Source organism: Pagrus major, chromosome 1, assembly GCF_040436345.1.
Source record: "Pagrus major chromosome 1, Pma_NU_1.0".
NCBI lineage: Eukaryota > Metazoa > Chordata > Actinopteri > Spariformes > Sparidae > Pagrus > Pagrus major.
In genome coordinates this window covers 6,355,693-6,368,050 of record NC_133215.1, presented here as the reverse complement: position 1 = coordinate 6,368,050, position 12,358 = coordinate 6,355,693, and the positions used below count along the sequence as shown (strand labels likewise).

Sequence of the window (12,358 nt, the reverse complement as noted above, 5' to 3'; positions counted from 1 at the left end):
TTGTGTGAGTCACAGCAGCTTACTGTCGATGTGGTTGAGATATCAGAATACACGTGAACAGCGTGACCTCCCTGAGCAGCTCTTTTTCTCCTGACATTAAATAACCACCTCTGTTGATATAATCACTTACTTTACTGTTCTCTCTGTAGACGACAAGGTATTGAAATGCTTGTATAATGTGTCCTTCATTTCACACAGGACATTTATCTTTATTCTCCTCACCTCACCCCTCCTTACTTCAGTTTTCTTCTTCATTCCTTTTCCCTCATCACTCACAATTAAAGCTGTATCTCCATCCACTATGTATTAAATAAAAAAACTTAAGTATTTATGTCCCATGTTCTGTAATGTTGACTCTGTAGTGTTGATTGATTGTTGATTGAGTGCCGTCCATGATTTTACAGATATACGAATATACGACATGAACTGATTGAACAATACAGCCACGATGTGTATTTTGAGGAAACATTTAAAAGTCACAACATTTCATATGTGACATTTCCATACCAGCAATCATTTAAATGTTGTTGATGTCACTTTGTAAAGTTTTAAATGTTAAATCTCTTGATTTCCAACATTTTTGTGGAAAATATTTATTTTTCTTTTAAAACTGACAGAAGTGCATCATAAATATATTGTTATTATAACCTCGGTTCAGGGACCCTTTGTTAAATTGAGTTTGCCTTTCTTCTCGAGATGTACTTTGAGTCACGCATCGTGCATTTTGGTTATTTAAGACAGTGTGCATCTCTTTTTTGTTTGGACATCTAAAACCACACTTCTCTCTATTCAGCCGCAAGGTGTGGTGACATCACCACCTGTCGATCAGTCGTGTGTCCTGTGTGCTTGTCTGACAGATCAAACTGGCCGAGGTGGAGCAGGCGTCTCTGATGTCAGAGCAGCTGTCAGACAAGTCATCGTCTCTGGCGCTGCCTGACGACCTCAGCCTGGACGAACACAGCAGCTACCAGCTGCTGGTCAGAGACAGCCAGGTATTCACACACACGTTCACTGTCATTTCACACTTATGGATTTCACTCTTATATACACATGCCTCCTGACAACACACACACAGCGTTGAGGTGTACTGGAGCACAAGGATTTAGGCACCAAACTTTATTAGGACGAGGACTAACGTTTCAACGCCATGTGTGTCTTCATCAGAGTCAGATCCTCTTAAATAACCTCTCCTTATCAGGACCTAATCCAGCACAGGCTGGATAAAAGGGGAGGGGGCAATCAACTGCATGTGGGCAGGGCTCATAATTGGAACAGCAAACATGTAAATAGTCAATTTCATGTAAAATTACTATAAATAACAACAATAAATACAAATACCAAAGTTATAGAAAGGCTCACATCCTTAGATAAGTTTAGATAAATATCTAAATTACATACGTTTATTGCCTCCTCCTCTTTTTCCCAGCCCGTGCTGGATTAGGTCCTGATTAGAGGAGGTTATTTAAGAGGATGTGAGTCTCTGTGTTGTTTGATTCTGATGAAGATGCACATGGGTTTGAACTGTCAGTCCTTTCATAAAGTTTGGTACCTGAATCAGTGTGTGATGTGTAAATGCGTTGCCAGGAGGCATGTGTTACTCCTGTTGTAGCATGGCGCTGCCTCCGTGCACAAAGCCAGGTCTATAAAAAAAAATATTATTTTCCCAGTTTGGTTTGGAAGAATTCGACTGGCGCTGCACAGAGGTGCGACCCCAACACCTCTGGGATGAACTGGCACGCTGACTGTGAGTCATGTGGCTGAACGGGAGCAAAACTGTGCAGCCATGTCCAGAAGTCTTTTGGAAAGCCTGAAACAAGAAAAGTGGATGCTGGCATACGATAGCAGCATACTGATGCCCATATACTTATAGTGTATGTACAGGGAAGCAAATGATGTGTATCTGCAGGCCAGAATTTACCAATGAATATTTCAGTATCTTTAAACTGTTTTTATTTTAACAAGCCAAGCATTAAATGTGCTTTTCTATGAGAAAACCCTGATGTGTAACATTAACCATAATAATCACTCACGCACTAACGGGTACGCGTCCTTGGGGCTTTCGGGAGTCGCACCTCATGTCATCACACCCGTTCCATCTTGCTTATCATCATTAATTACTATTTACACGCTTTACTGTCTGATTAAAACACCTGCCTCCCTCCGTGCTCTTGATATGGACATGCAGGGATGTGTGCGTGTGTGTGTGTGTGTGTGTGTGTGTGTGTGTGTGTGTGTGTGTGTGTGCGTACCTCTTTCATATCTCCATCTTCCCATGAACACTTCTCTGTCGGCTCACAGCGGTTCCACCTGGCCCGTTTCATCGCTGCGTTATTGAAGGCCAGTTCATTTGATCCAGTTTACAAGCAACAACAACAGCTGAGCAATTTGAAGCTTTGAAGCCCGCCGTTACTTTCTTTTTTTTTTTTTTTTTTACCACATCCAGTTTTAATCAGACTTGTATAGATGGATAAAGGAAGGGACATGAAAAGGGAGCCTTTTTGAAATTGGAAACAAATTGTTCTCAGATTTCCATTATGACAAGGGGAAATGAAAGGCTTGAGTTTGATATCATCCTTGCTCCGTCGAACATCGGTGCACCTGGATATCATGCTTATTCTCTCCGCATCTCTTTGTCTCTCTCTTCCACTCGCTCCTCTTATCTTCAATTTGTCTCTTGCTTTTCCCATCATGCATCACGTTGTCAGAGGGGCAGCAGTGACTCCCATAGTTCGGAGGAGTTGCCCACCCAGGGGGGCTACAGAGGGCTTCATCCCTCCACCTCAGGAAGCGAGGAGGGGGTCCAGGACTTATGTGAGGTCGGAGTCCATCCTCAGTTGAACACTCCCTCGATGGAGCAGCTGAGTGCGGCACATTGCACAGGTACCAGAGTACACATGGTGGTGGCGCAGCATAACATACTGTGTTAAGTAAGTACATCCATGTCATCCATTGTTAATGAATCAGTGGCCAGTTATGAAATAAACAGTGACAGTTTTTTCGACAATATAAGAACATTACTATACTTAATGGTTTGCTACTGATAATAAACAATTTAAGTTATTTGAACAATCGACCGATGCTTTTCTTTTTCCTGTGAGGTGTTTTTTTTTTTTACCCACAAACACCAGATGGCTAAGTTAGTTTTTGGTGGATGAATGTATTTTTAAAACCGACTGGATACATTTATATCGCAGGATAACACAAGTTACTTTTAGTTAGATTAATTAGTTTTCTTCATCTTCTTTCTCAGTGGCATTAATGGATGATCACAAATTGCCTCAGGAAACCTAACTGATAAATATTGAATGTGTTAGAAATTTATGTCAGAAAATATTCATGGAAACAATTTTCTCTCTGCTTTTTGGCCATTGGCAGGTGTGCCAAACAAAAAACCCTATCAGACTTGGTCAAGCATAGAACGATAAAGTCCAGGAGCCTCATTACAGAAACTGCTTGTTGAATCTTAAGTTTCAAAGATAGGATTCTTCCGATCTTCCAATTACAAAGGCAGCCCTTAAACTCACGGTTGTGTCCTATCTTATCTCAGGCCGCATATCTCAACTGAAGAAATTCTAACCAGAACTGTAAACTTGATTCTTTGATCAGCACTCATGTCATCACACCTGTATCTGGGTTTAAAATATACAAAAAACTCACTGTATCCATTACAACGGCTGTCTCGCTTTACTTGCCACTGGCTAACGAGGGTTTGAGTTCTGAAATGTGTTTATTTTTGGATGAAATGTTCAAAACTGTTCAATATGTGGTTGCAGAACTAGTTGCATATTGGTTGAAAAAGGAAATATGTGACTTGGTAACAAACACAAAACATAAACATAACACTTCAAAAATTCACTAGGAATCTCCTCAAAGTTGTTTTATTATAACACAGAAAACGATTTACTTTTTGTTGTTGTTACATTATTATTAAGTGAATCTGAAGCTTTTTTACTTTAATATTTTATTTAAATAATGAATATGTAAATGACAATCTGAGTATTTTTCCTTCCAGTCAAACCTGCTTTTTGTAGATAGTTGTTTTTAATCCAACAGTGGCAAAATGGTCCAAATGAATCCAATCATATTAAAATAATCCTTTCAGGGTTACCTTTCATCAGCGTTCCTTATTATCGTTATCAATGTTGTGTGACCCTCGCTGGTATTTAACCACCACGATTTCATTAAGCCGTGACTTTGACATGACATTGATAGTATCGTTTAAATAAGACAAGGCTGTTTCTGAACGTCTCTGGAGCCGACACAGACGCACAAGGACGTGTCTCATATTCCACACAGTTGATTGACTTCCACTGCAATTAGAGCCGTGATAGATGAGGCCAGCGGCAACACAGACACACAGACGTTGATGAATGACATGTTATGGCACGCTGATGGCTCACCGCATCCCCGTAACATGGCCGTCATCACTGGAACAGATGGAGCCATTCAAGGCAAAGTCAGCTGCAGGGTGACCTATCAACTGCAAACAACATCACAGTTGTTGTAGACACATTGTCACCGAAGACATGGAGGAGTTACCTGCATGGTATGCTTCAAAATGTAAACACTTATCAAAGATTAATTTCTGATTTAGTGATCATTTTCTCAATTTACAAGATGACAACGGGCCCTATACCATCAGGTAAGGCAGATGTAGAGTGAGGTGTCATCTGTATAGCAATGGAAGCCATTATCGTGTTTGTGGATGGTAATGGCTGGAAGAGCAGACGGACAAGAATGAGGCCTGGGACTCCTTGAGGTTGAGAGCTCCTCAGGGGAAACAAAGTTGTCTCTTTAGGTAAGACGTAAATGAGTCTAGTACAGTACCCCATTTTTCTAGCCTTTCTACAGAGGCTTTAAAGAGATCACGATCATCGGTTTCGAATCATGATACTGTTGAGTAAGAGTTGGATCATCTTGCATTGAGGTGCTTAAAAGCATTTTTTGCTGAAATGACAAATGACAACTGAAATGACAAAGCTGTATTAAACTATGACCTTCTCTTTTCAGATGGAGATGGAGGAAGTTGCAGTGGAGGCGGTGGCGGGTCTTCACCCGTTTTCCACCTACCAGCAGATTTCTTCCACCCAGCTGCCGCGGCTCATCCAGGCAGTCCTGGGAACAGTGTTAGCCCAGGAGACAGAGGGCCGTCCAGGTTGGCTTCCCCTGCCTCCTGGGCCTCCCTCCGCTCACCCGGAGCCAACAGCAGGCCCCTGAGCTCGCAGGTATTATGGCCAAATGAGCGGATTCATGTGTGTCTGTGTGCATGGATGGATGGATGGATAGACGAAGAAGGACCTGACATCAGTCTCTGTGCAACACATGAGAGACATGATGGAACAGAGTAAATACATGATTTCCTAAGAGGACGTTCAGTGAACCAAAGTTGTCATCCGTCAAAAACACTTCAGGCCGTCAGATGGGATTTGCCAAATGAGGTATAAGAATGAGCATGTGAGTGCAAATATGGTGATCTGGGAGCTTGATTCTGTAATATGCCTTCATATATAGGTAACAACGATGCTAATCATTGACAAAAAATGTGGATTTATTACAATCTGTCTGCATTAAGTGAGCTGCAATGTCTTCCTGCAAAAGGTGACAGTGCTCAGAAATCAACACGTCACTGCGGAGAGGTTTGATTAGATGTGAAACAGGAACTTCTGCGGTTCATGTTTCAGAAGCTAAAGACATCACGATGACTTCTAATCCTGCTAATCAGAACTGAGAATACACAAATCATTGTGTTACCAAATGTTGAACAAACGTATGACACCCTGACACATCCTCCATTGATGTCCTGCTGCAGTGTGAAACTCCAGTGAAATCATTTAGTATTAATTATAGTCAGGATCACAATCTAACACCTCCCCTCTGCTGGCTCGAGCATGAAACAAACAAGAGTGAAAAGACCCTTATTTTAGTTCTGGTTCCTGGGTAACCATGGAGACGGATTTTTCTTTCCCTCTCCTCTACCTGTTTGGTTTGTTTAGCTCGTGTCTGAGTGCCTCTGTGATCCTCAGCTGCTACAGTAATGCTCTGCAGCACTCAGCTAATTAGCCCGGCCAGCCCTGAGCCTGATACCGTCTCTGTGCACACTGTCATTCCTGGCTCACGTTGTTCAGTCTCTCCCGACCCTATTCTTGTATTTCCTTCTCTTAAGGTTTTTCTCTGGTGTACTTTCTCTCCGTCCACCTATCTTTTGGTTCTTTTTTCAGCCAATCTCTCAATGTCTCCTTTTTCATAATATCTTACTCTGCCCTCTGGTCTTGTACACCCTCCTGACCCTCCTGACCATGTAACATTTTCTATTAAACAATGCTATATGACACATTGGATGGGTTGCAGGTTAAACTTTGATTTATTTTACAATTCTGTTGCACCAATACCTTTTTAAACCTTATTTTAATTGAACAGGCTATGTTTTAAATCCTTTCTTTTATCTCTAAACCCAGATTAAAGTCTACCCTTTTGCTTGATGTTTAGAAATTCAATTAAAACTCCCATCTCTGTTTAACTTTAATCTGTTAAGGTGCTCTTTAAAAAACTTTTACAATGGTTGCATTGACAGGCTGCAGGGATGGAAAAAAAATTAGCACAGTCTCCAGAAGATATGTCTGAAAAGAGGTCTAATCAGTCAGAACAAGTAAAAACGTGAGTGTACAGGGCCTAGAAGGACAGTTACCAACTCAGTTGAAATCATCTGTCGTACTGTATTTTATGATGGGTTATAGTAATGTACAACTGTGGTTTCTTATCGTCGCTAAAACCTAAAATGCTAAACTTTTGTCTCCCCCTTTCTGGCAGTGAAAGTAATGACACAAACACTGACGTGCTTATGACGCCATATGCTCCGCCGTACCTGTACTCGCTGTGGTCTACTCCATTTGCTTCCCCCTTCAGCCCTGAAAAAAACAATATTTGCTGGTTGATGTAAAACGCATCGCTACCGGTGCTTCATCCAGGAGATGAAGAATGAGGTTTAAAGAGGTTTATGTTGTGGTGATAGCATTAGCTTTGTGTGACGGATGTTCATTTATCTATAAAAGTCCTGCACTGCAAGTTTAAGATTTCCTGTTGCTGAAAACCACCAATAATCTCTAAAGAGTAATTGCTTCTTTTCATTTTCTTTCCAACACCTCCCTCCTCTGTGTGCAGCACCCGTCCCACAGTGACTCCTCCCTGGCCACAGGTAGTTCAGAGGGCAGTCTGCAGACCACTCTGGAGGAAGGGCTCAGCTTCAGTGTCTCCCCACCTCGAGATCTGGATCTCCCCATGCCACTCCTCTGCCCCCTCCCCAGCCACCCCTTACACCCCAAGGAACAGGCCCCCGGAGATGAGGACCACCCTTTACTAAAGAGACGAAGTACTACTTTTAACCTCCAAGCCACCAGGGGGCACCAGAGAAGTCAAAGCAGCTGTGGTGGCGGCAGCACCAGCCCTGGCTGCCCCCGGCAGGACTCCATGGACCCCTCAGATGAGGACGTGGGCACAGGGGCGGGTGGGGATGGCTGTCGCCAGAGCCTGAACAGCGAACACTTGTCAGAAACACTGAACAGCCTCTCACTGACATCGCTGCTCACCCCAGGCTCTCTGGCACCCCCGCTGGTAAAGAAATGTAACAGCACGGGCTCACTGGACCAAACCAATCTCTCTGCCCGGAGTAGAGACGGACGCCACTTCCACGGCATAGATGCTCACGGTTACTTGTCCACACCCTGGACGGAGGGAAGAGCGAGAGGTGAGGAGGAGGACAGTGACATCACAGACACAAGCTCCAGGAAAAATAGATGAAACACTTGTTGCCTCTCTTCTGTAGTTGAACTCTTAACATTTGCATTTCTGGACCTTGAACAGAACAGGGAGAGACTTTTAATACAGTACATGTCCTGTGAACCCCGATTCTGAAATCCTCTCTCGTCTTTGAATCGTCTGTTCTCGCTCTTTCCTCCGCGGATCTGGCTGCTCGGGATCATCGGGATGACATCCTCTCTTTTCCACAGGATATGTGTTCGCTTTTTGAAATGACTTAAAATGACAAGGGGGCTACGCCTTTTAGGATAACCAGGATTCAGCCTTGAAAGATGTGGCAGTCCTGGGCTTTACTTTTTGAGCCATCCTGAAATACAAAACATTTGGAAATCCGTCACAGAAACAGGCCTGATAATTACAGTGACCGATGAACATTTATAAAGGCGATGTTACTTAAATGAAACTGCTATTAAAAAAATACAAAATCTATTTCAGAAACAGAACTTGCTTGACCCGATGTGCCCTCAACCTCTGTGCAAAAACAGTGTCATCAATATTGGACCGATGGCAAAAACTCTGAAGCTTCTTTTGAAGGAAGATCTGAACTTTGTACAGGTTTGTTTTGTTTCGTTTTTTTGTAATAACCATTGCTTACAGTAGCATCGAACAACCTTTTTCCTCCTTAGCAGATTCGTTGGGTAACAGAAAATTGAAAGGTTGTATATTTTCTGTGTTCTTTTTCAGCTTCAATGTGTTGGAGTTGTGTGAATGTAGACATGTTTGTCTCCGTTTGTGGGGGAGAGCGAGACCAAGACCAAGCAAAGGAGCATGACTAGTCTAAAAATCGTCACAGGTTTCTTTGAATACAAGAATGGATATTAGACTGCTGCTGAGAATACATGTGGGTTGTCGGTGGACACGTTGGCTACTTTCAGAGTGGACTCTGTGCTTTCTACATACTCATGAAAGGGCTAAAATGTATTGAGTGCAGACCTGGGCCAAATTTGTAAACAAAAAAAAGCTTTTTATCCCCAAAATACTGTTCAAAAATATCTTTAAGGTACATCCATTACTTTCAAAGACTTTTCTGAAGGTAATAACACATGCATATAAGACAGATCTGTCACTGAAAGGAACATTGACTTGAAAACATTCAAAATCAGGAGCTGAATTCAACAGAACAGAATTGGTGATCATAGCCAGCACATCAAAAGACCTTCAGCACCTGCGCATTTACTCAAATGTTAACTGGGTTGCAGTGATTCATACAGGTCAAAAGTTTACTTGTCAAGGCAGAGGGTAAACAAATATTATTTAAAAAAACATGTAAAAATGTATATTAAAAAAACAGAAGAAGGCAGTTTGATGTCATCTGGTTTTCTGAGTTCTCCGAGTTGCAACACACCAACAGAGTCTCTGCTTCAAAGAGCTGCTGGTGTCTGATAGTTTAATGTATGAAGGTTAGCCTGAAAACTTAGAACGAACGACTCAATGGATCATTGGCGATGACAAAAAGTGTAGCTCAAAGATGCATTTAAAATGTTTTTGCATGCTAACTACCCAGTTATTAGTCCTAATGCAGGACACTCCTTTAGTCATGATAGCAGCACTGCTCAAGAGATGGCATTGTCAGTATGCTGACCAGTGCAAATTTTGAGGATTGAGGTTCTTTAACACCACCAGCAAATCAAAGTTTTCACTCCACATACGCTACATGGATTGGCACAAAACTTTGCACAGATATTCATGTTCCCCTTGGCATGAGTTGCAATAATAACTTTTGTGTCCCCGTTCATTTTTCCTCCAGTGCCATCGTTGTGTCAACATATCACTCAGTCCGATACTTTGGTTTATGAACAAATAGCCACAAATCTAATTTAATTTCCGTCAGCCTCAACTGTTCTTTGTGTTTAGTGCTAATTAGCAAATGTTAGCATGCTAACACGCAAAACTAAGATAGTTGAACTAGATACAATTTATACCTGCTTAACATCAGCATTGTGAGCATGTTGCCATACTAGCATTAGCATTTAGCGCAAAGCATTGCTCTGCACAGAGTTGCTAGCATGGCCTAATCTCATTTCCTGCTCCAAACCTGTTGTCACCACAATAACACTGGACCTGTGAATCAAAGTCCAAGATAGCTACAGAGGACAGAATTCAATTCAAACTAGCTACAGTACAGTCCAGCCAAATCCACTGTTGCCAGTCAACAGTGGCTAACATTAGCCTCATAACTTGTATTTTGAACAAACGAGGCTCTAATTCGGTAGCTTTGACATAAAAAGAGTGGACACTGACATACGTGCGCTGCCCTGCCAGACCGGTCTGCAGAATGAGGCCGAACTATAAGACATCAAACTGCCTTTGTAACCCTCTGCCTTCATTAAATAGCCCATAATACACTTTGACAGCAGTTAATATTCTTCAGGTTGCCCTGCATATGTGTGTGAAACACTGGGTAGTGTTCTGAAATGTTCAGATTTCTAAGAAATCTGAATATTCACAGGTTTTGTTTGCTGCATTGAACCCAAATGATTATTTGACTCAGGTCTGCTTGAGTGTAGCAAGAATAGTTTAAAAGAGACCTTATTCTATGGCAAGCCGTGTGGTCCAAAATAGTATAACTTGTATCTTTGAGCACTTGTTTGTCAGACATTTTTGACAAATTGTGATGACCCCTCATATAATAATAATAATCGTGTCACAAATATTTGAAATCCAGAGCAGGCAGACCTCAGGTGGACCTAATATACACTCACACAGACACAGCATCACACACACACTGCAGCACATACAGCACACGCACACAAACACTCATACATATCATACAAAGATGTCAATGTCACAACACTGCAGGATGTTTCTGTAGTTGTTTGAGATGAGACAGAAGAAACCTCAGTCTTTATCTCTTCCTCTACTTTGTCTTCATTCCCTCCTTATTCTCATTCAATTGTATTATCTCCCTTCCGCAGGGAAGACGGAGTATTAAATGACTATTCCCCCCCTCCTCTATTCGAGATATGCAATATGCTACAGTAGATGTACAGTTAGATGTATGAGACTCGTATAGATATACTATATGGTGAGAGAAGATTATATTTATGAATTCATGTATTAGAATAAAAATGTCACCGAGATTCAAAGGTCACTGAAAGGATGATGATGTATTCATGTATTCCAGCGCGTTGGAGAGTAGGTTTTCTCTTTTTCCCTCCATCATCACGGCCCGTTTTTTATTTATTTCTTTCCCTCCAAGATGCATGTGTTTTGTTTTTTTTTGTTTTCTGTTTTCTTAAATGTCATTCTAGTGTCATATAAAAGTGAGATAGCTTTTCAACCTCTGGCTCCTGGAGTTTTTCTTTCACAACAAAGGTTTTTACTTGCCAAAACTGAATGTCGGTCTGAGTTCCTTCTTTAGTCACAGTACGAAAACTAATCTGTCTTATTAAACAGTATCCCTGATGGAATGGCTACATACAAAAATAACTGGTAGTGATATCTTGCTAAATTAAATTTAGCTAAGGAATAATTAGACTGAGGATTTAACTTTTACAGAAAATTAACTCTTTACTTTACACATTAAGTAACTTGTAAGCATTGCATGTTTTTTGCCTTGAAGCAGTGTTTTGTTGTTTCTGTCCTCTTTTCCACAGTTGATGAAGTTCCTCCGACAGCACTTTCAATCGTTTTAATAAGCCGTCTACCTTGAAGCAGAATAGAGCTCCATCTTAAACTAAGTGGCATTCATACGGCCGACAAATGCTCAGAGCAAGAAGAGCAAACACACATTTATACAAATGTCTTTAAAATTCACTCAAACCAGTCTTTTCTTCTTGATGTTTGACTTTGTTTTTCTTTTCTTACAGCTTTTCTTTTTACTGCACATTGACTATTCATGGTGCGGTTATAAAACTGTTGTCCTAAATGTGCCGAGAAGATTTAAGAGGCATCTGATCTTGACAGTGAATTTCAAAAAATACATGTTGTATGAACCTTTTGCGCTCCCGTGCCGACTTGGATTCATGTTTTGTAATGAAACAAACGATAAGCTGTGAATGGGATATTGCATCTGCTATTCCTGTTGTTATTATCAGCCTGCAGGGTTACAGATTATGGTAGAATATGCTATTCAAAGTCAGTGGAGTCAAATTTAAGGGAAGATGTTCAGCCTCTGGACAATATAAGCAGCAATATGAGTTTTCGTGGGTTTTCATTTGTGCTACTCATTTCTCAGTAGGCAACACTGTACTGTGAAACACTGTGGCACCTGGCTAAATGAGACCGACATCACCGTATTTTTTATCGTCAAGCTTTTCCGACTTAGCAAGAGTAACTAACGAGGACGGGACTTTGGATCGGTCGCTTGAGTAGCAGCTCCCTGTTTCTTATGCACAGAATAACTGACTGCAGGTGAAAGCATCTCCACATTACTGTTTGGCATCTTTTTCCCCATCTTTCCCCAGATAAGTGTCTAATAATAATTTCCACAGAATGTCCCCAGGTGTCCTTAAAAATAGCCAACGATGAGTCTCAAACTGCTGTTGGCCTTGTTGTCCAAACCTTGGACGTATCTGTGGTTCGCAGTACGTTAACTGCCAACATT

At 41.4% G+C, this 12,358-nt stretch overlaps 1 protein-coding gene across 1 annotated transcript in view; it reads left to right on the top strand.

The window, feature by feature from the left end:
• The window catches only part of cacna1ib (calcium voltage-gated channel subunit alpha1 Ib), a 166,259-nt gene extending 158,465 nt beyond the window's left edge, over positions 1–7,794 (top strand). Inside the window, exons 34-37 of the mRNA XM_073475926.1 lie at positions 858–992; positions 2,706–2,880; positions 5,011–5,225; positions 7,159–7,794. Of these exons, the coding sequence (XP_073332027.1) occupies positions 858–992; positions 2,706–2,880; positions 5,011–5,225; positions 7,159–7,794 (1,161 nt within the window). The remainder of the gene's footprint in view (positions 1–857; positions 993–2,705; positions 2,881–5,010; positions 5,226–7,158) is intronic.
• Positions 7,795–12,358: the final 4,564 nt, after the last annotated feature.